Source organism: Myotis myotis, unplaced genomic scaffold (assembly GCF_014108235.1).
Source record: "Myotis myotis isolate mMyoMyo1 unplaced genomic scaffold, mMyoMyo1.p scaffold_m19_p_9, whole genome shotgun sequence".
NCBI lineage: Eukaryota > Metazoa > Chordata > Mammalia > Chiroptera > Vespertilionidae > Myotis > Myotis myotis.
Window position 1 is genome coordinate 14,413,370 of NW_023416401.1, and position 24,803 is coordinate 14,438,172.

General features: G+C 38.1%; 1 protein-coding gene across 1 annotated transcript; it reads left to right on the plus strand.

Annotated features, from left to right (window-relative positions):
- Positions 1-14,646: 14,646 nt before the first annotated feature.
- Positions 14,647-24,405, plus strand: SYT4 (synaptotagmin 4). The gene is made up of 4 exons (XM_036323732.1): positions 14,647-14,984; positions 17,890-18,704; positions 20,397-20,517; positions 21,650-24,405. The coding sequence occupies exons 1-4, from the start codon at positions 14,951-14,953 to the stop codon at positions 21,955-21,957; spliced, it is 1,278 nt and encodes a 425-aa protein (XP_036179625.1). The 5' UTR covers positions 14,647-14,950; the 3' UTR covers positions 21,958-24,405.
- Positions 24,406-24,803: the final 398 nt, after the last annotated feature.

The window sequence follows — 24,803 nt, forward strand, 5'->3', positions numbered from 1 at the left end:
TCTCTCAGCCAAGAGTCATCTCATTCACTTAACAAAGGCACGCATCACTCAGGATTTGTGAGGATTTTAGGAGCTCTGTGTCAAGAACCAGGGAGAAAGATGGCATTTTATAACAAAAGATGCTACTATCACCTCTATCACACAGAAAATTTCAACAGTTTTATAATATTTTGTGCCCTGAATGTGGGACAAAGACTACATATACATTTTTTTTAATTGTATCAAAATGTCTCATACCCATACCAATTTTATAGGTGCTACAAGATAACGAGGTAGTTAATGTAAAAAATCTGACAATGGAAGAAGCTTCTTTATTATATTGCGTTCAATAACATTGTCCATTTTTATTAAATGCCTTTTTTATATGTCACATGCCAAATTCTAGTACTGAACAGTTTAAAATGCATTATTTCCAAGGTAAGTTAAATACAGTAGATTCTTCTTATCTGTGGTAACTATGTTCAATAAAGTTGCCAAAGGCACTGAATTAGCAAATACTGAACCAACGCTCCTAGGGGAAATACAGGATTGCATTCCTTAGGGCCTCTGGTCACAACATTTTCATCAACCAATCAATACACAACCCTGTTTTATGTGTGTTTCTGTTTAAAAGACATTTTATTTAATATATTATGTTCTTTCATTATCATTGAACTCACAGCTAAGAGCACTATAACTCATGCTTGAGTGAAGCTTAGCTAGCATAGGCATTTTCCCCACAAGGGTCATCACAGCCTTCTTGTGTTTAGAAACACCAGACAGCATTTCAACACTATAATTGGGAGCCATTTCAAGCAGCAAAATCACCAACAAAAAGCACAAAATTGCATAAAATTTGGCACTAAATATATCATGTAAAGGACAATTTTTTACAGTAGGAGAATGAACAAGAGGCAGAACGTCGCCTTGTTTGACCTCTGCTGAGGACATGAGCATTGGGCCATTCAAACTTCTCACTGCTCTGGGCATATTCATGACAGACCACAAAAGCACTATGAATATCGAGTTTGGGGTTGCAAATAAATTTTAATGAGTTAACAAATTCACAAATATACAGTATGAATGAGTTTTAATTGCACTATTAGTATATCCATTTTACCCATACAGAAATGGAGGCTTACAGTGGCCAAGCCACCTGCCAAAGTTACATAACTGGTGAGTGGTGGACTTGAGGTCGGCTTGGCTCCAGAGGCCACACTTTAACCATGATGCTGGTTGTCTCATGATCCCCTGGTTGTGTCCAGAAACCAATAACCCTCTGTGAGGAATCTTATTTGGATTATTTTAACACTGAGTCATTAGGCTAGATGACCTTTAAAATACATTCAAATCTTGAGATTTAATTATTTTAAGACTTCTCTCCATTGTGTAAATTCTTTATGGGGCCATATTTTAAAGAATTTCTCTAATGAGCCAGCATATTTTTTCTATAAGCTCTCAATGGTTTTAACTAGATTTCATGATGACCTATTTATTTTGTAATATTTCTTCACCTACCACTGTAATGTAAAAACATTAAATATAGACTATTTTACAAAATAGTCTATTTTATAAAAATCTACACTAAGAATTTTTCTAGATGTTGCCATTACCATTCAGGGCAAGCCTCAGATCTAATTTTGTGCAGACTATTTTTCACTTTTTATTCACATCAGGTACTTCTGCTGACCCTCTGGGGGTCATGCACAATAACATGGTCAGGAATTACAAATACTCTGTTGGCCTTTTTCAGGAATGCAATTGGACATCAGCCCTCATGTAGCTTTTGAAATTCTTCACCATATGTGACATTTTGTATTATAATTTCTAACTTTAATTGCTCCTATAACTTACTATACTCATAATTAGATAAACTGCCTTCTTACTTTTCACCAGCCTGCCTATGAACCCTGTCCCTGAGGCAACTCCCTTCAAAGACACCTTCTTCAGTCAGGGAGGAAGGGAGCAGGAATTAAATGGGAAACTGGGCATAATCTCAAACACGTATTTCCTGGACATTTAAACAAAAACTCTCCAAATCCCCACTCCTGCATGAACACAGTAGCAGTTTGTGCAAATCATTTTAGAGGAGGGGTTTCTGCCCTTTCTACTGATGCAGAGGCCACCCAAAAAGGACCTGTTTGTAGAACATACGAATTCACTCTTTTCTTCTGCGGCTTTTTAGAAGAATATAATTAGGACACATTCCTAACAGCAAGGACCTGGCTCAATTTGTCATTTTTCTATAATCAAAATGACCATCTATTCAAATTTTCTGCCAGAATATTTGGGGGGAAAACTATGTGGGTGACCTTTTGAACAAGTTTGCCCTTTGCAGCTATGTCATTGGTCTTGACTTTTCCTAATTCCTGTTTGAATACATGAATATTTCATGAATTGCCGCAGCCACAATTATCTATAGTTCAGGGACAATGTATAAAGAAAATAGGATGGTGACCTGTGATGCTTTTAACCTCTTCATGGAAATTGGATTAAGTCTGTGGATAGGATGAAGAACCGCCACGTCTTTCCTCATAAAATCATAGTCTGATCAAACCCCCTGCAACTGGCAGAGGTCACATACAAGAATCTGCATGCCGCCCCAACTTTAGTCACTGAGAGCAAGGAAGACACCAGCCCATGTCCCCAACCCACTCAACATTCTGCACCGTCTCTGGGAATGTCCTGTCTACTTTAGCAGTCCCTGCTGTGCCCTTGTTCTTCTCTTTCCTAGACTCCCAGCTCAGCAGAGGCTACTTCCGTTATTGAACCTCAGCAGGAGCAGCTGAGGCCTATGTGCCACCATCCATCTCTGGATGTGAATCAGGCTGCTCACCTGAGCAGGATCCAGGTCTGGCTTCTGAGATGCTGTGTGCCCTTCACCCTTGTGGACTAGGCAAATAGTGTTTTAGAGGATCTTTTAATGTTTGAACTCTTTCTTTAAAAGAAATCTCATATATTGTACTGAACAAAGTTTCCTTCTTCACTGTAGTCTCCCCACTTCCCCCCAAAAAAGAGAAGAAATCTTTTATGGAAATCTAAAGTGCAAAATAGATAAAAAGTACCTCTTATGCAAAATAGATAAAGAAGATAAAATTTCGATTTGGGTGCCCAGATTTTCCTTGCTTAGCTACTATCCTTGCAAATGTCACCTGAGTCATCGCCATGGACACCTATGGCTCTGTGGCTTGTGGTCTGAATCCACCGGACCAGGTCAGAGACCTGGGCTTGGGCCTTGATTTCCTCCCACTCTCTGAAAATTCTCAGGCACTCTTCCTGCTTCCCCAAGTCTCCTTTCAGACTATGACTTATGCCAATCCCCAATAACTTGAGTATGGCTTTTGGGTTCCCCATTGTTAGCCCCATGTGAATGGACAAATAACTCAGAACTCTGATGCAGCTTCAAACTTCTGCTGTATACACATTTTTTTTCTGCCTCATTAGATCGCAAAGTTGACTGCTGTTGTTTGCTTTTATTGACTCGATCCTCCTGCTTAGACTCCATTTAAGGACATATCAGCGGCTAAGGAACAGAAGTCAATACAGGGTGTCCCAAAACATGTATACACACTTTAACAGCCGATAGTTCAATTGATGTTTCTTTTCTGCTAGACTAAGCTTTGAACAAAGGGAATTCATCCTAAAGTGCTACTGGAAGTTTGAAAAGGCAGTTGAAGTACAAACACTTCCTATATAAGTATTCAAAGTGTGTATACGTTTTTGGGTGACACCCTCGATTATGAAGGCAGATATATCCAAATTAGGCATAACAGTCTGAGATTTGAGACCTCAGCCTATCACCCTCCCAAAGCCTTCATCCTCTATTCCAGCTGCACTTTGACTTGGGTAACTGCCCTGGCCCACAATTTCTTCCAGAAGTTCCTTAGGCACCTTCACCCAGGAGGCTGTTAAACAGTCACTGGCTGAAGAAGTAGGTGTTTGCATGGCAGAATCCCCTCTTAACTACATTCTGCTCAGTGAGATGGAATAGCAAGTCCTATTTTACCCAGTATGTCCGTTGAAAGGGGGGCCTTGTGGCAAACTGTGGAGCTCTGGTCTAGGTGGTCCTGGATGAAGCTAGTTGATGCTGGAGGTGAGTGCCCAGGAGGCTGGGCTGCCTTAGCGCCCAGTATGGCCTCCCCGAGTGATGGGGGATTAAGATATTTGTACACATAACTCAGTTCTGCCCAGTTGAATTAAATAATAAGAACAAGAGGAAAGAGGGCTCAGCTCTGGGGCCTTAGTTACATACTTCCATATGGGGTATCAGTAGTTGTTCTGAGGGAACAAAGGTTTACAAAGGTGAAATGACAATGGTGGGTCCCTTTAAGAGGAGACAGGGTAATTTCCTCTATCCTCATTTCACTACTTTCTTATGTTTCATTAGCTAGAAGAAGGTTGTCTCTCTAAACCATACATCAACATACACACACAGGCTCACACACGTGTGTGTGTGCACATGCACCTGTTCTTGTCTGAATAAAATATGCACCTAATTAATATTTGGCATTTGCTATGGTTTTATGTTAAGCATTGCTTTTTGTTCTGAATGTCTGACCTTGAGGTTCAACTTCTTTAACATCATTCTTATTATTATTCATGAGATGCGTGCATACAGGGTGAGGAATTTTTACTGAAAAATGTTGTTGAGATCTGCTTATGGTGACCAAATGCAGTTGACCACCCCATAGTTCTGATTGTTTTATTCTAGCCAGAGAACAATGCCTATTGATACTGTGGGGTTCAAAGGGACAGAAATTCCAGTAGTTGGAATATAGAAAGAAAACCAATTTTCTTATCTGGGGGAACACCATCAATGATGCATTATTTTAGAAGCAAGAGTGAATGAAAGGGAATCAGCCACAGAACCATTTCTACCACCAGATGGTGTTTGTCTGCCTTGTGTACTAATTGCTATCAATAATTAAACACAGGTCTCTGATTCATATGCACAGAGGCAGTGATTCTTAAATTAAACATTTTGGAATCATTATAGGACATTTTATAGGTTCAGCTAAACAGAGCACTCTGGCTGATTATGATTAAACATACTGATACTAAATTACATATTGATCCCATAAATATCAATGCACACAGAGAAGCAATGAGAAGACGTGTAACTAGAAGGAGCATTTTAATTTGAGATGATAATGGGGAAAGGTTTGAATGGAACATCATGCGTAGGTTTGGATTCTCTTGGTTATCTTTCATCATATAAGAAATAGATTTTATTTTTCCTTTCATAATATTAAACATTCGTTAGAAAATATATTTAATTTTATGGCATACATAACCTGCCTAAAGAGACTCAAATATTTTGAAAGTAAAAAGCAATAATTTGTGTTTTCTTGCCATATTCTTAGAACTGTAAACATAACGTAACTTATAATAGTTTCCACTTCTGTGGATGTTTATCAGTAAAAGGGACAGTGGAACTGTATTGCATTGACCAGATATAAAAACTTTAAAAGTCATTTTGAGAAGAATATAGCATTGGATGCTTAAAAAACACTGGTTCAGACTGAATAATATATGTGATCTTGTATTAAAACTCTTAACCAGTTTGAGTATTTGTATCCCCTCCAAGATTTTAAAGAAGGTACAAAGATCTCTGACGTCTTACAGCTCTGAAATGAGATGATTCTATTATCATATTAAAAATGCACTGCTATTTGCGAGGAAGCTGCATTAGTGCAAATGAGAGCTGAGATTGCTCATAGAAGCCAGGAGTTACTCTTGATGATTCACTTATTTCCAGGCATTTTGTCTGCGGGCCCTCTGACTGATGCAGATACTTTATAGTGCAACCTCCGCCTCAATCAAAGCCATCAGATGATGCAGCATGTCCAAGGGACTATCAGTTATGACTCATGTATTCAACTGAGCTTGAGGAGACAATGAACAATGAAAATACTAATATGAGAAGAAGGGCGCTGTTCTTTATAAAAATAGATAAATGAAGTAATGCTCTTGTTGCTAAATTGTTAACTTTGAAAAATATTGTGCCCTGGTTATATAATGGTGACAGAAGAAGACTTGACTTTAGGTTATGAACACACAATACAATATAAAGATGATGTATTATAGAATTGTACACCTGTAACCTATATAATTTTATTAACCAAAGTCACCCCAATAAATTCAATTTTTTTTTTAAAAAGAGAAAGCTTTGGGAAATTATAATATCAGTATCTAGATAATTCTTTTGTCTCCAAGGGTTTCCAACCAAACACTTGGCAGTAAATTTTCAGTGTCACAATTGATTCATTTCTGTTCTTCTCTATCATTTGGGTTTGCAACCATGGTGCCTATGCCAGGGTAGAGAAGAGTTTAACAGTAGAGCAACAAGGCCATGGTTTCAGGAAGGTCAAAGGATTAACAAAAATGTATTCAGTGCAAACACAGCCTAATTTGTTCAGTTTTATCAGTGTGGCCTCGGGGGCTTATCAATTCCATCAACATCTCTGAGACAGATTCTCTGGCGGTATGTTAATAAAGGTAGGTATGCAACAAAAAAGAAAAAAACTACTCTTCAAACTATGTATTAATATCCTCATCTATAAAATAGATTTAATATTCTCATGAAAATATTAAATGTGTTAAATAGAAAGGCTTGTCAATTAATGGAATGCTAGTAATTTCATGTTGTAACCAGCTCTCACTGTTGTATTTTATCTCCATTCAATTTCATTTAGAGATGAAACATTGTGCTTGCTGACCTCAGTGGCCTCTTCAAACTCTTTCTACCAAACAGTTATAATGACATTGGTTGGGTTTTGTGGTTTTCAAACTTTCACTAATGTACAGAAAATGATGTCATTTTAGGTCAGAGTTTTCAACCTTTTTCATCTTATGGCACACATAAAATAATTACTAAAATTCTGAACACACCAAAAAAATATATTTTCTGCCAATCTGACAAAAAAATAGGTATAATTTTGATTTTTTTATAAATAATCCTATATAATAAAACCCTAATATGCAAATAGACTGAGTGGCGGAATGACCAGTCACTATGACACGCACTGGGGGGATGATGCTCAATACAAGAGCTGATCCCTAGTGGTAAGTGTGCTTCCACAGGGGGAGCACCACTCAGCCAGAAGCCAGGCTCAGGGCTGGCAAGTGCAGTGGCAGTGGCAGAACCTTTCCCGCCTCCAAGGCAGTGCTAAGGACCCCTCGGGGGATGTTTGACTGCCTAAGTTGGCAGTCAGACAACCCCTGAGAGGTCCTAGACTGTGAGAGGGCACAGGCCAGGCTGAGGACCCCTCCCTCAGTGCACAAATGTTGTGCACTGGGCCTCTCGTTATATATATAAAAGGCTAAGTGACTGACCATATGTCTGTCTGACTGTGTGACCAACTGACCAGCAGGTACATATGACGCACACTGGCAATTAAAAAATAAATGTTGACTCGCACATATACAATACATGTAAAGCTGTTGCTGGTGCCAATTGCACACGTTTTTTAATTTTATAATACTATTTTATATATACTATTTTGACATGTAATTTTTTGCAGTAATGTAATTACTGCACGAATATTTATTCTAATTAATTTCCTTTCAATGTGCATAAATCCATGCACTGGGCCACTAGGAATAATAATAATAATAATAACCTACCCTTTTTGCTCCAAAATGATTTTTTTTAAAAATCAGGTGCCTATACTTGTGTATAAGGATTTCTGGTACCAAGAATTAACAAATCAGATACAACCTCATTATGTAACATTAACAATAAGATGCAACTCTATTATATGGCCTATATATTTATGGCTTAAAATAGGACATTTTCACCAGATGACCATTGTCACGTTGGCTGTTGTCATCTTTTTATTTGACAATCTAAGGGGAAAAAATGTTCAGTGTCCCAGACTAAATATTCAGGTTTTAAAAACTCTTGGGGCACACCAATTGAAAATCACTGTTTTAGGTAGGTAAACTCATCACAGATAATCATATTAGGGTTCAACATAAATGAGGGATCATTTTAGACTATTTGTTCAGGGTTTTGAAGTAACCAAGACAATTGGTGTAAGATTGTTAATAGGTTCATTATAAGATTTTTAATATATTGATCTATAATCTATGTTATGAGTTATAAAAGTACACATTGAATAACAAAATAATAAATTAAGCCTGACTGGCTTGGCTCAGTGGTTGAGTGTCAATCTATGAACCAAGAAGTCTTGGTTCAATTCCTGGTCAGGGCACATGCCCGGGTTGGGGGCTTAATCTCCAGGGTGGAGCATGCAGGAGGCAGCCAATCAATGATATTCTTTCATTATTAATGTTTCTATCTCTCTCTCCCTCTCTTCCTCTCTGAACTCAATACAAATATATTAATTTTTTTAAAAAAACAGCAGGAATAGACGAGAAACAAAGTAGTTTCTACATGTTATAGAGGTCATATGTGGTATGCAAGTACTATGCTTATTAAGTTAGTAATATGGAAAAATAAGAAGAGAGCATATATTTATTTTTTAACACTGTGATTCAAAGAGAAACCCTAATAACTGTTGACACTATGTAAACTAAAGCAAACATCACAACAAAAGGGTGATACAAAGATGACACAAAGATTGAACCATTGCAGCTAAATCTACAGAGATCTAAAAAGAGAAAACGCAGTTCACGGTCCACACACAGATAGAAAGAACCACATTATACATGTAAGCAGCTGCACAGGCAGATGAGGAGACATTATTTATAAGCTCACAAAGGCCACTAGAAATGTAGAAGTAGCCAAAATGCAAGACTGCATGTAGCAGGCATGTTGTGTTCCAGATACACATGTACAGATGGGCTCTGAAAAGAGAAAATTCTCTTCAATTGCCTTTCCCAGATCTGAGTGTATTTTTGAGTGGATGAGAATGTTATTAACTTTTGAGTCTCTACATGAGGGTGCCCTTATCTGTACCTTGATATTAGTGCCAAGTCCGATGGATAAAGAGCCCATAATAAGGGAACACTTTGGATATTGATCCTGAAACATCCCTAGAAGTCACAAGGAAATGTGGCTCAAAAGATTTGGGCAATGCTTCCCACAATATGCCCTTTAATCAGTTAATTCCATTCTGAAAAGACTCAATACCTTGGCATCTCTAAAGTAAAGGAAGTCACTCCAGCAGGTACTTCAGTAATTGTACAGTATGCTTCAAACCTGGTGACATTTAGTTAGGGTCAACTACAGAAGACATTGTACATTTCAAGCAGCATGTGATATATTTTTTAAAATATATTTTTATTGATTTCAGAGAGGTAGGGTGAGGGAGAGAGAGATAGAAACACCAATGATGACAGAGAATCATTGATCAGCTGCCTCCTGCACGCCCCACACGGGATCAAGACCACAACCCCGGCATGTGCCCTGACCTGGAATCGAACCATGACTTCCTGGTTCATAGGTCGATGCTCAACCACTGAGCCATGCTTGCCAGATAAGATCTTTTTTTAACCTATTCTTGGATAAAGGTGCTTAATTTGTGTCTGGGAATTTATTATGTGCTATATGTTCTTAGGTTTTAGTTTTGACTCCAGAGTTACTGAAAGGTGTATAAAAGCAGCAAAGAAAAATTGCTTGCATTCTTGCCTTCCTGAATGAACCCTTGTTTTAAAGATTCACCTGAGTTTTGTTTTTGTATCCAGTTTTTCAGGGACTTCAAAATGTCCAGACATAGAGAAAAAGTATATCCACTGAACATAGAGAAAAGTTAGCTGTATTAGTATTTTATTATTTTACTAGAGGCCTGGTACATGAAAATTCATGCACTGTAGGGGGAGTCCCTCAGCTCACCCTGCCCCATCTCACAGTCCAGGAGCACTCAGGGGCAGGAGGCGATGCCCCCATCACACCTCTGCTGCTGCCACTGCCAGCAGCGCAAGCCTCGGCCGGCCCTGGTTACCTGAGCCTCGGGCGGCCCTGGGCTGCTGGGGGTCTGAGGGGATTGGGGGACTCTGGCCTTGTCGCATCCCTGCTGCCCCGGCGGGGCTGAGGGGACTGGGCACCACCATCTTTTGGCTGTGGGTGCCGCCTTCTTTGAGGGTGGGGTAGTCAATTAGCATATTCCCTCCTTATTGGCTGTGGGCGCCACCATCTTTGCAACAGTGTGAGGGTCAATTAGCATATTCCCTCTTTATTAGATAGGGTTTTATTATATTTTATTTAATATTATTTCCTTCCTTCCTTTCTTCTTTCATTACTTCCTTCCTCCCTTCCCTCCTTTCTTGGACTGTGCTATATTTTAAATATTAGCATCTGTTTAGTCTTAAATGTTTTGATGACAGTTCACAATTTTCTAGAACTTCAGTAGAACTAATCAGAAAGCCTGGAGCCATGACTGCATATCAAATTTTCCAGTCATTTTTCTTCCCTTACATGCATCTGCCTTAATATTTATCCTAACTTGGTTATGTTAGTGGCAGTGGGAAGGGCACCAGGTGTTAGACCCCAGGGGGTTAGATGGGACTTGGGTTCAGCAACCTCAGTACATGAGTTCTTGCTAGGACACATTTTAGAGCGAAAACTCAAATTATAAGGTAACATTTATTTAGAAAGTCACAGAGATAGAAAAAGTAATCCTGTATAATAAAGAGGTGATATGCAAATTGATGGTCACACCCTCACACAAGATGGCCTCCCCTAAATGGCTACAAGATGGCCGGCAGGGGAGAGCAGTTGTGGGCAATCAGGCCAGGAGGGGAGGGAAGTTGGGGGGGACCAGGCCTGCAGGGGAAGGCAGTTAGGGGGACCAGACCAGCAGGAGACGGCAGTTGGGGGCGACCAGGCCTGCAGAGGAGGGCAGTTAGTGGGGACCAGGCTGGCAGGAGAGGGCAGTTAGGGGTGACTGGGCCAGCAGGGGATGGCAGTTGGGGGCTACTGGGCCAGCAAGGGAGGGCAGTTGGTGATGAGGCCGGCAGGGGAGGGCAGTTGGGAGTGATTGGGCCAGCAGGGGAGCAGTTAGGCATCAATCAGGCTGGCAGGGGAGTGGTTAGGGGATGATCAGGCTGGCAGGCAGAAGTGGTTAGGTGCAATCAGGCAGGCAGGCAGGCAAGCGATTGTGAGCCAGAGTCCCGGATTGTGAGAGGGATGTCCCAGATTGGAGCAGGTGCAGGCTGGACTGAGGGACACCCCCCCTCATGCATGAATTTCGTGCATCGGGCCTCTAGTTAATAGAAGAAATGGTTTGAGGGAACAAGTTATAGAGGCAAAAGAAGGGCCGTTGGAGTTTGAGAGTGAGGAAAGTAAAGGTAAGGCCCCTGTGGGAAGGAGCTGGGGGAACATGAAGGGAGAGGCACAGGTGTGCTTCAGATCCTAGGTAAGGAGAGCACACTGGGTCTTCTGTGCTAAGGGTTTTAAAGGTGAAGATTTTAGGGGATGTCATAAGGGAGGATCTCAGTAGAATATTCAGCAGCTTTCCAGGTGTGTCCTTTCAGGGTTTAGGTCTCCACTGATTGGTCAGCGTCAGGGCAGGGGGTCATTATTCAATGCAGCTGGTCTGGAGGTCAGCCTTTCTGCCATCCACAACAAATCTACAGTTGTGAAGAAAAGGACCGTAAGGACAGAGGGTGATAGCTGTGAATTAGTGCTTTGTAGAAATTATCAGGTAAAAGAAATATGAGAGAAATTTAGACCTATTAAGCGCCACCCCCCCAACCCCCAGCTTAGTTTTGAGAAAAGGGCTGTCCATTTCCTCTGTAGTCTTTAAGCTCCATGAGAGTAAGGCTCATTTTTGTCATTTTGGCCAGCTAATTTCTCCTATTTACCAAAAATCTAGGAGATAGTACATATTTAGTAAGTATGTGTTAAAAGAAAGAAAAAAGGTAAGGAAGGAAGACCATAGCTTTTTTAGGTATGGCTTAATGATTTATTTATTTTTTTTTACTCAAGAGCCATTAAAGCCTAATTTATATTGGCACATAGTAAATGCTGAGTATGTTGAAGAAAATCAAATGTCAAACAGTGCATAGGGAAGGGATTTCTGTAGTACCAATTGTGAAAGCATTTGTCTTGCAGGATTTTGACTTGGGTGTGCTGGTAATACAAATCAACTCCATTAATATTAGAGCCAGCATTCTTAATAGAATGATATGGAACATTAAAACAATTATCCATTATCCATTATTAGATACTTTATTCTACTCCACCCACATGCCAGTAAAATGCTTTTGTATTACTAAGCGAGGCATTGATAAAGAATACTGAAGCTCATTACAACATTTTCAAACCCTTTCTAAATTTTCTTTTGCCTAACAGAAAGTTCTAAATACGCCCGCCAATATTTTTAAGAGAATAAAGACCATATAAGTTAAAATATATAGCTAATAAAATATCTAAACTACAAATAAAACTATATATTAAACAAAATGAGGAAAGTGGAGAAAAACAATCATATCACGAGTCATCAATTCAACTGAATTCTCCTTAAAATCAAATTGAATTCAAGTGTTCTGTTCATTGTTTCTCAATATATATAAACATTTGCAATCAGAATAAAAAATTAAGTAGGGTAAACACTGGATTATTTCAGCAGTCAAAGAATCATTTTGAAGTAAACACTGTCACTTGTACAGAACAGACTGTTTCCCAGGACAGGAACTTGTCGGAGGCTATGTGTTTTGGGTGGCAAAAAGGTGGTTACCTAGCAACAACCCCTCCTCCCAAGTCTCTGCTGCCAGAGTGGTATTGCTCACGTCAGCAAATTGATTACGTGTTTGCTGGATCCTAAAAGAACAATGTAACAATGTGGTCGGGTGTGAATCTCAATCATAAGAAACTTACAGGTTTTTTACTGTGTTGGATCAGCTTCCCACTCCTCAGCTGGTGCTGCTACAAGCTCTTCTAAAGAGAATAGATATTGAATAATAAGATATTCGCCAAAGGAAAATGAGGAAAACCTCTGGCATTTTAATTAATAACATTTATTTTCAGTTTGCTTTTAAAGCAAGCAAGGAAACAGCACATCCACAATAGCATTCGCTCTGGGCAAGAGGTAATCTTATCACCAGGTGTCCTAAGAAATTAGACAGCCCAGGGTGGGGCAGGGTTTTGTGAAAACAGAGTTTAAGCAATCTAGACAGGTTTTACATGGCAGCATTTTACCACTTGAAGGTAAAATTAATGAGATACTAATTTATATGGAACATACACATGAGGTATTTATGTTTACAACAAATGAGTTTAACCATATGTTAGCAATAACTTGGCTAGAAATCACTTATATTAGTAAACCTCACACTGTGTATTTCGTCTACCCGTGAAATGCACCACAAACAAATGTCCCTCTCTTTCATCTCATGGGTGTTTATTCCTACCGACCATCCCGCCAGGTGCATGCTTAACTGAGGAACAAGCAATTGAATGAAGTGAAAGATAAGGCCACAAATCACAGATTCTGCCAATGGAAAATTAAATACAGTTCATTAGTATGTGTGTTTTCATAGCAGGAAGATACAAAGTTCAAAAAAAATCTGTTAGAAAAAATGTTAAAATGCCAAGTATGTGGGAGCCATAGAAGGGAAAGAAAACCCTGGTTTATAAAATTTTCCATGATGCAAAAGGCTGAAGCCAGTTTCTCCCCAGATACAGTCCTGACGCTCAGAGTGGCAGCTCACCAATGTGCAGGAACCTCTCACTTGGGCAGTAGCTTTCAGATACTCACCCAGTGCTCTCCTCCCCCATCCCAGCACAAGCTGAATCTCATTTGCTCACTGAGCTCCACAGCAAAAGAATCCTTTGCGTAGCAATCATTGGTAGATGGTGTAACAGCCGTAGTTATCTCCTTTGGAAAATTGCTAAACATTTTTTAAAAAACAAAAACAAAAACACAGTCTCCAGGTTAAAATTAATCAGAATCTGACACCATATTTTCCCCAGTTCCTCAACCCCAGGAAGATCATCCGTGCAGAAAAAAAAAAAAAAAAAAAAAAAAAAAAAGGTTTTTCTTTCAAAATAACCCATAGTTATTAATGTCATCTTAGATTTGGGTCTGATCTTGTAACTGTTTTTGCACAACCCTTTTAGAAGCCAAGGTTTTTAACCAGGAATGTCATTTCAGAAGCAGTCTTGTTATATGCGAGAGTCATAACTGAGAGTGAGTCTGAATACAGAAGGGATGATACCCATCTGCTCCTACGTACTCTAACTGGTCAAATGTTAGATGTTACAGGGAAGAGAGCTGACAGCTAAAGCAACAGCATCAGTACAATGTTTAAACTAATAATTTATTAGAAAATAAGTGATTATGATGGACAAACTGTTATCTTATTTTAAATAGATCAATGTGCAATGAGTTGTTTTCTAACATAGGAATACCAAAGAAAAATTCAGAAAACAAGAAAATATATTCTTGCATTTTACCACGGGTCATTTGATGCAAATTTATCTTAGTCTTCCCTTAAAATGCCTTTGTAAATCACATTATTTTAAAAACTCAGACACAGTTTTAGGGGTCTCGATGATGCAGATTTTATATTGGGAGCTGAGAGGGATCAGTTTCAGGGCTCATCTCCATGTGCCTCTGAGTCACCCCCACAGAACAGCAAAGCTAATATCCAGTCGTCCAACAGTTAAAATAATCGATGAGTGCGTGTTGAATGCTCAGGAGAGAAGAGAGGAAGAAAGAAAAAAAAAATGAGAGAGGAGAGGCATGGAGGGAGGAGAAGCGGGGGCGGGGGCAGGTGCTGATTTCAACCCTGTAGCGTCAGGATTGCGTCAATTCGTGTTTCAGCCACATCTGGAGTCTCAGAGACCAGCTTCTCAGAAGAACCTAAACAGGAACAGGGGCGGCAAATCACTGAGCGAGGGCGAGTGGACCTCCCTCTCTGCCTCCTCCCCGTTCCAGGCGGAGGTCCCCGGGCGCCGCTCTGTTGTTTTCAGCATTCGGGAAAGCCTGCGCCTCAAGTCAGGCAAGCGAACCGAGCTAGAGAGTTTCCCGTTCAGCACCTCGGACAGAGCACGCAGCAAAAAATGGCTCCGATCGCTACCAGCAGGGAAGAATTTGGTAAGCAAGTTAGTCAACTTATAACTGCGGTTGTTCTTTGAATACTCTGGGTGGGCTGTGTTTTTTGTCCCCCCCAACCCCAGCGGGTTGTTGCATATATATTTACTTGGTAGTTCATCTGAAAGGAAAAGAACAATAAACGGGTAATCCTGGCTTATCTCGGTTGTTTTCTCCTTTCCTTAGTATCTTGCTCCTTAAAATTGCCTTCTGCTGGGGCTATTTAACATCCAGGAAGTTCCTGAAACGTCCAAGGAGCTCTGGAAATTGCAGCACGCGGTAGGGGGAAGGAAAGGGAGTCTGTTTGCTTGTTGGTTTCATGAATTCTATAGGTGATTTTTATTTATGGGTAAATTTAGGGGAAGCCAAATGTCCTGTGATTACATAAGGGTTTGATCTTGGCATACGTAACACAACTTTATATATTGGGGGTTTGGGGATGTATATTTTATTACAGAGTGCACCGTGAGGATGTTTTCCTTGATATGTTTTTCTTGTATTCTTGAAATATGTTGCTAGTGAAAGAGACAGAATCCTATGATGCTAGAGGTAAAGGGGTATTTGACACGAAGTAGCTGAGCTCAGTTCCTTTCACAGGTGAGCGAATGGCAGCTCAGAGGGATGAGGGGTGTGTTGCAGGTCAGTTAGCTAAAAGGTACTGGAAACTGGAATTAGTACTCCATTTTTCCAGTTCAATTTTCCTTTTCCTATGCCAAATTTTGGCACCATTGCTCTCTTCTCTTAATAAATAAAATGAGATGTGGTTCTTTAAATTAAAAAAATAAATAAATAAAACCTATCTTTAGGTACCATTACATTCCAAAGACAAGAGATCAGAGTTTTACTGACTTTGCAAGTATTCAAAAGCACAAGAAATTTTATAAAAGTTTGTGAGTAGGGAATGATATCTAAAAATACATGATAATGGTTATTAAACTGAGTGAAATGACTGAGATTTTTGCAATCAAAAGCTTAAGACCTTATCAGTAGAAAATATACAGGGAGTAAGTGAGTCTTCCCATGTTCTACTGAATATTCTGCCATTTGACATAAGGATTAAATAGAGAGAATTTCTGATACTAATTCAGAAATGAGTTTCTTTCACAGCCTTACCTTTGGGTGATTGGGTTTATATTGTTGTGATGTTTATTCCCAATTTCTGTTTTTAAAGTGAGAAATTTTCTAACACTGAGGCATCAGTCTATTAAAAAACTCATTTGCTATGGCTTTTATTGTTCTTCTTGCTTTAGTTCATGACTTTGCTTTTGCTCCCTGGCCTTGTCTTATTAGAGAGTCCAGGAGTGGACTCTCCCCCATAAAGACTTGAATAGAAGAACTGAAAAGCAGATACGTACTAAGTTTAGCTGATTATCTCTCGCCTCATTCTTTTACTGTAGCATTTGCTGCTTTTTCTATTTGGGGAATTGAAAGGTTTATTTTTCATAACTATGTGATTTAGTTTCTTGATATAATTGAACTATAGAATATTTTATTGTTGTTTTGTTTGCTTTTTTATCTTCCTAGATACTTCTGTTCTTATTTGTCATTTCTTAATGTTTTAGTGCTTAATGTATATTCTTTGAGCTTAGTTTTTTGATTATAAAGTAGATAGGCAGAAGATGTGAGGGAATGGGGAAGGGGACTAACAAAAGATTATTCTTTCAGGGTTTATTTAAACAAGACTTAACCCTTTCCTGACTGGAACTTTTAACTTTATTCCTCAGTGTTTGGGAAGAAAAAAATAGATTGGAATGGAAATAAATGTGCATAGTATTACATCAGTTATATTCACTTTTGCTATATTAAACATTGACTAATTGGAGCATTTTATCCAGATATAGCAATACTGATTTATCACTACTTTTTTAGTGTTACTAAGTGTTACTAATTATTTGTGGGAGAAATATGCTTACGTATGGAACATGATAAGCTTCATGCATAATCAATATTACTAATGTCAGTGTAATTTAATGTGCCTGCATTCAAGGAAAAAATGCCAATTTCAATTTGATTACCATTTGCCATGTGGAAATATGCTAGGAAAAACTGGTTATGGATAAAATTAAACTCTAAATTATCTATATTTATTCTTCTCATTATACTTTAAAAAATTATGTTTCATTTAGAACCATTTGATTTTTACCTTATTTAGGTGTGATTAATTTGTACTTCAGATAATTCAGTGTTTGGGGAGTTTGGGATTGATATACAAGGAGTTTGTAGTGTTATAAGTTATGTAATATTAATAGTCTGTTGTTCATCTTTTAAATTATTTTCCTCTAATATATGTACATTTCTTTTACCACTGTCCCATAATTTGGATGGACATTATTAGTGAGTCTGTGACAATGGCAGGTAATGTTTCACCATTTCTTAAAATTACCTGAATAACTGAGTTTCTAAATGTTTGGATCCTGGGTAAATAAAGAACTACTAAGAATTCAGATTCTCCCAGTATCTGAAGAATGTGCATTTAAAGTTCCATAGTCAGTAAGAATTGATGGTTCTAGAAAGCCTCAAAATGTCAATGAGAACCTGATACAATTAGTACTGACCCATCATGCTGTATGACTCATCTTATTTGTAAAAACAAAGCTAGGTCAGGGTCATTTAGCATTCCCAACATCTGTCCCAGGCCCTGTCTCACCTTTTTATTTCATTTATGAAAACTACTGAAATGAAGAAGTTTCTATCATACTGTGTTTGTGTGTTTTTTCTGTGTCACACAAAGGATGTGTTTATTCCTGGAGGTGATGTGAAATGTGTCCATCATTCATACCCAGAACAGTTGGAAAGTAATTCAATCTGTGCTACTTAGAGCAATTGCCAGCTCTAGGATGCTTTCATGTAGGCTTGTGTCTCCAGCACTGCCCCTTTAATGTATGTTATTGGTCATTTGATTTTTCAGATGAAATCCCCACAGTGGTGGGTATCTTCAGCGCATTTGGCCTGGTCTTCACAGTCTCTTTGTTTGCATGGATCTGCTGTCAGAGAAAATCATCCAAGTCTAACAAGACTCCTCCGTATAAGTTTGTGCATGTGCTAAAGGGGGTTGATATTTACCCTGAAAACCTAAGTAGCAAAAAGAAGTTTGGAGCTGATGACAAAAATGAAGTAAAGAATAAACTGGCTGTGCCAAAGAATTCATTGCATCTTGACCTGGAGAAGAGAGATCTCAATGGCAACTTTCCCAAAACAAACCTCAAAGGTGGCAGCCCTCCTGATTTGGAGAATGTGACCCCAAAGCTCCTTTCAGAAGGGGAAAAAGAGGGGGTTTCCCCCGATAGCTTAAAGTCCAGCACTTCCCTTAGCTCAGAAGAGAAACAAGAGAAGCTGGGAACCCTCTTCTTCTCCTTAGAGTACAACTTTGAGAAGAAAACATTTGTGGTCAATATCAAGGAAGCACGTGGCTTGCCGGCCATGGACGAGCAGTCGATGACCTCTGACCCATACATCAAAATGACCATCCTTCCAGAGAAGAAGCATAAAGTGAAAACCAGAGTTCTGAGGAAGACCTTGGACCCAGCTTTTGATGAGACCTTCACCTTCTATGGGATCCCCTACACCCAGATCCAAGAGTTGGCCTTGCACTTCACAATTCTGAGTTTTGACAGGTTTTCAAGAGATGATATCATTGGAGAGGTCCTTATTCCTCTGGCAGGAATTGAATTGTCTGATGGAAAAATATTAATGAACAGAGAGATTATCAAGAGAAATGTTAGGGTAATTCATTTTTTTTTAGTTCTTCAAGCATTTATAAACAATCTCTTATGTAGGTGTTTCCGTATCTAGGGATTTTTATTAAGATAATAAAATTTTGTACATATCAGCTTTACCATGTTTAATTATTATTAATCATAATCAAATGGGGATCAGGGGCATAGAGTAGATGAGGGAAAATTTAACTCATAACTGAAATGCTTAAGGCATTTTGATGATATAAAACACACAGGCATCCTTTGTGGATATTTAAATATCACTTATATAAATATTTTTCATAATTTCTATCACAAGCAATTTGACTAAGATGCCACTTCAACTAAAATGCAGGAAAATATTTCTTATTCATGCTCAAGGTAACCAAGATATTTCAAGGTCAGCATAATTGAATCTGAAATTTAAATTTAAAATTAAATCAATTTCTCCTGAGGATTTGGAAGCTGTATTGACTTTTCATAGGATTGCTTTTCAAGGAGGAGACATCACATCATATTGAATTATAAATGTTCATCTTTATGTTGTATGACAGAAAGTGAGCTACTCTGCCTGCAGAGTTGTACTACTTTGATTCTGGGATTATCAGAAAATGATAAGACATTACTTAATCAAATTTAATCCTATTTCCATATTACATACAGACTACAAAACTCATTCCAGTTGTGGTATTTTAGAATTACTTGTGGCTCTAAGGCATAATTTCACAAAATACCCTAAAGCTCATTTTGACCATATCCTTGCCTTTGTCTCTTTGTTGAACTTAATGAAAGTCAAGGTTTAGAAACATTAAGTAGCTTGAGACACCAGCTGTTTAGTGGCACAGATCTGTGCCTGCCTCTTATTCTTCTTGAAGTGTGTATTCACACAGCTACCCCATGCCAGCTTTTGGATAAATATATATATTGAAGTTTTAGGATCTCTGGCCCAGCCATCATTCTTAGTTATAATCAAGCCCCAAGTTTACATTTTGTTACTTTCAGCTAAAACTGGGACTCTTGAGTTCTGGGTAATCTTATGTAATGTCTTTAAAGTACAAATCAAACCTAAGCATTATGCAAACAATGAACCTGTGGTACTGTCCAAACACAAAGCATTAAAAATTGAGTCAAATCTCTCCAATATTTAATTCACTACTTAGATTAAATTAGGACTTTGGATGGGGGTTGGTGGCAGAGAATGTTAACTCCATCATCCCTCTGGACCCAGAGAGTGATGGAGGTCAGAATATATTCATTTGGGCTGAATTCAAATTCCAATAATTTCAATGCTAAAGAATTTAAAGTCAAATTTAACATGAGTCATTTTGCCCTATACAGATTGGTTCAAATGATAATACATTACTATTAATAACTTCAAAAAGTATATATTTCATTTACAAAGTAAAAATAAAACATACCTCTGTGTAAGCTGTGCTCTACAAATTCTTTTAAACATTTTTAATAATGGGTGTGGCTAACTCAATGACCATTTTACCATCCTGTGTAGTACCGAAAGAGACCAGAAGATGGCAGGCAGTTGTTTTCAAGAGGTGATGATATGGCACAAAAGCTTGTTACTCTTGGATTCCTTAGCATACTAAAATAAAAATAAGTAGAAAAGTTACACTTAAATAACAAGGCTATTATACTGATGTAAAATGTACACATTTCAAAACTAGAAAATGATAAACATGCTTATACCACATCTCTCTTTGTTTAGAAGTCTTCAGGACGGGGTGAGTTGCTGATCTCACTCTGCTATCAGTCCACCACCAACACTCTCACTGTGGTTGTTCTAAAAGCTCGACACTTGCCTAAATCCGATGTGTCTGGACTTTCAGGTAAGAATTCTTCTGAAAGACTCAGGCTCAGTGTATAAGTGAGTAATACATTGGGCAAAATAGTTAATGAACATAATCATGATTTTGATTTACCTTTTTATTTATAATCAAAAAGACATGATAGCTTTTCTGTTTATCATTTTATAGAATAATAATGTGAGCCAATGCCATTAGCAAGAAGAAGAAAACTACCTAGTCTTAAGATCTAAGCCAAAGATTGTATAGTGTAGGTAGGTGTCTGAATGGGGTTAAGCAGAAAGCGATGATAAATGCAGAGATGAGAGGCCATGGTCAAAAATACAGTGATGGATGTAAAATAAAGATTTGGGAGAAAAGTTCTTAATTTTAGTATCTTAAATGAGCCTGCCTACCATTACACTTCTATTATTTTATTATGTTTTCTTTTATTTTCTTATATATCTACTTTAAGAATTAGCTTTTTCATTTTGTGACTAATTTAAGAAAACAACCTTGTTATATGGCATGATGAGAAAGAACATAGGACCTATGGGTTAAAATGATCTGAGTTCAAACCCTAACCCTTTCATTTGTTTTTATTTATTTATTTATTTATTTATTTTCCCATTGCCATTTATCCCTCTATGCCCTCTTCCACTTCCACCACCCTCCACCCCAGCAATCACCACACTATTGTCCATGTCCATGATTAAGAATAAAAAATTAAAGCCTAAAAAAGCATTGTCACTGTGAATTCTAAAGGCCTGTTCAACAGACAAAGCAACCCAAAGCTCAACAAAGTAGAGAGACTTATCCAAAGTCATACAACTCAGTAAGGTTAGATGTTCATTTATGTGTTTTTTTCCTTTCTATTCCATTCTCTGTAATGAGCTATTACTATTCAGAATGTGTCACCAGAACATTCTCTTTTCTTCCTCTTTATGTTATCTCTTCATCTGGACATTACAGTTCCTCCTCATCCTCTGGTTTAGAAATGCTTTCACTTATGTTGCATATTCTTAGTTATATTCAAAGCCAGATTTATGTGTATATTTGCCCTGTTCCGCCTCATTTTCGCTGTAATCACACTTTGTTGGCGTGCAGTCATCTCTGTGTTGAGGCCAGCTCCCCAGATTGGTCCTGTCCCTGTAATGTCTCTTGTTTCCCATTGCAGACCCCTACGTCAAAGTGAACCTGTACCATGCCAAAAAGAGAATCTCCAAAAAGAAGACTCATGTGAAGAAGTGCACCCCCAACGCTGTGTTCAACGAACTGTTTGTCTTTGATATTCCTTGTGAGGGTCTTGAAGAGATCAGTGTTGAATTTCTGGTTTTGGATTCCGAAAGGGGGTCCCGCAACGAGGTGATCGGGAGGCTGGTCCTGGAAGCGGCCGCGGAAGGAACCGGTGGAGAGCACTGGAAGGAGATCTGTGACTATCCAAGGAGACAGATCGCCAAGTGGCACATGCTCTGTGATGGTTAGCATCCTGGCCTTGCGTTGGGACTTAACGATTTTTACTAGGCAAGGGATGATTTTCGTTCTTTCTGATATATAATTGCAAGCTTGTGACAGCAAGCTCCCCTTTTTGTTGTTGTTAGAAATGGATTGAATTAGCAAACCAGGAAATAACTGTAAATTATAATGATAAATTTCCCCTTTCCTAGAGACATTGGAGAAATTTTCTTAAGCCTATTTAGTCCCCGCTGCAGGTTACCAGGGATATAAATAAGAGTAGTCAAGAATTTGACAAATACAGCAGTACAGTCCCAGGTTATGGTGGGCTCTAAGAGGTCATGATATCATTGGAGCATGTCACTGGGAGTCAATGGGATTGTTAAGATTTAGAAATGAAAAATGTGTCTTCACTTATGAAAATTCATACTTTTTTTCAGGTGGGGAAATCAATTTTTCTTTAGATCCAAAGATATTAAAGAAGTATGCTCTAGTTTGTTTTTATTAATTGTGTCATGTGCAAATGGTGTCCTGCATATAAAAGTATATAGTCATTGCTCTTTGTTTTGTAATTATTTGATGCGATTTTATCCTAAGAGGAGTAACTTAGGTTTGTTTCAAAAGGACAGTGAACAAACTGAGTAATCATTTTATCAAAGGGCTGAGTTGAGAACACTGTGGCTGAAATATGATTTTTCTCTCTCCCTAAGGTTATATGTGAGTCAAATGTTGTAAAATATAATCTCACATAAGGACCATCATGGCCTTGAATTATTCACTGCCTGTCACAAGTGTCGATGTGGTCTAAGAAAGCCCTGTTTACCTTGTGAAGTTGTTGAATTAGCTAGTGGATAAAGAAATGAACTTCAGGTAGAATCCAGTTAGAAATGCAGTTTTCGTATAGGAACTATGTATAGTACGCCAGTGTACATTCTAGGTGTGCCCTTGAACACAGAGAGGACATGGCTAACCAAGTCTTCATTGAGTTGTTCTGCAAAAAGGAATAAGCTACTATTTGAAAACAAACAAACAAGCAAACAAAAGACTGAAGTTATAACCATTGCCAGACAGAAAGCATTACTTAAACTAACAAACTGATATGATTAAAAAGCAGTATGCAGCAAGCCTAATATAATTTACATATGTTCACACAAAATATATTTAGGCTGTCAAATTAGCACAATAAAGTATGTTTCACTATCTTTTCTAGGCTAATTTGCCTTGAGCTGTTTTCTGTGGAACAGTTTATAGTCAGAATTGTGTCTTATACCGTTTTCCAGTGCCAGGGCTCTGAAATTCATTAAAAACCAAGAGTACAGCACGGCCCTCTGACTATTTGGAAAGAATGAACTTGAGGTAATGTCACTATACATGAGTTTTTAGAGAATTATGTGCAAAACTCACTCGGGTAAGGTTGAATTATTAAATATGCAAGTTAGAAAATAAAGTCTACTGAGAATTTTACATTTTGAGTCAGGTTTTGTGTCAGTGCTTTAGCAGTTTTTGAGAATGTGTTTGATATCTCCGTGTTTGTAAATTCTATGATAATGCATTTTCAAAACAACTTCTACATGCTTTTTATGACTATGCCTAATGTAAAGAAAATGTTTTACATGTACAAAAATGGAAACTGACCTCTTTTTTTGTGCTTTAAGATGACTTTGGGATTGAAAAGACTATCCCCCATCATTGTCTCCATTTCTCCACAAAGTCACCTCACAACATTTTGGTCCACTTACATTTCCCTGAAAGCAACATGAAATGAATTGTAGTCAGTGTGTGGTTTGGGGAAGTCAATGGCCTTTTAACATATGTAGATTTGGCACACGGGCCATGGAATATAATATATTTTAGAGCTTTGGAAAGTTGTCAGGAGTCAACCCTAAGATCCTTCACAGCCACCAGAAGTTAGTGGCGGCACCACATAAAGTATGATTGTTGAAGGAGGGTGTTATTTTTATTTTAAAGTAAAACAACAAAACCAACAACAAATACTTTTTTAAATTGCAACGAATAATTTGTAAATAGTTTTTAGTTATTAAAACTTAAAGTGTTTTTGAGTGTGAAAAGTTGAGTAAAATAATTTGCAACTGCTTTTAAGTAAAGACAGAAGAAAAACAAAAAAGCAATTGAAACAGGCAGGGACATACATGATCCCATCATCTTCTGAAAGTTGTCCTGTTTTATAATGTATTACAATATTAATGTGAATATCTTGACTTCTGTTACAAATCCTGTACTGTATTAAACATGTAAATTAATTGTTTGTCTGATTAGCCAATCTCACCACCCTAATAGGGAGGTGTTCACGTTTGAAGAACTGTGTAACTCAGTAACTGACTTGTTCTGATGTAACTCAATAGAAGTGATTTGGAAGGAAGCATGGTGTATGAGATGGTGTCTGTTCTTTCGTGCCAGCAATGTATGATGTTTGTAAGACTATGTTTGTAAAACATGAATAAATCGCTGCTTTTGCCCAACCCATTTTCACTCAAACTTTCTGCTGATGAACTCTGTAATAAGGCTTCTCTTATTTCTTTCTAAGTTCTCAAGTTTCCCTAATAGATCTCCTAGCATAAATTAGGGAACATTAGTGATTCAGCACCAAGATCTTTCATGTATCTAATTTTATTTTCCTTAATCCTCATAACAATCATCTGGGGCAATTATCATTATTGCTGTTATGCAGAAGCAAAACCTGAGACTCAAAGAGCTTAGGCAATGGACTCTCATGCATATGTACATATATTCACAGTTTCCTGTTTATTAGATGATGCCCCTGATTATTAGATGATGTCCCTGTTTATTAGATGTCCATATAAAATATACTGGACATCTTTCCCTACCTGCACTTAGAAAGAGATAGTCCTCATCCT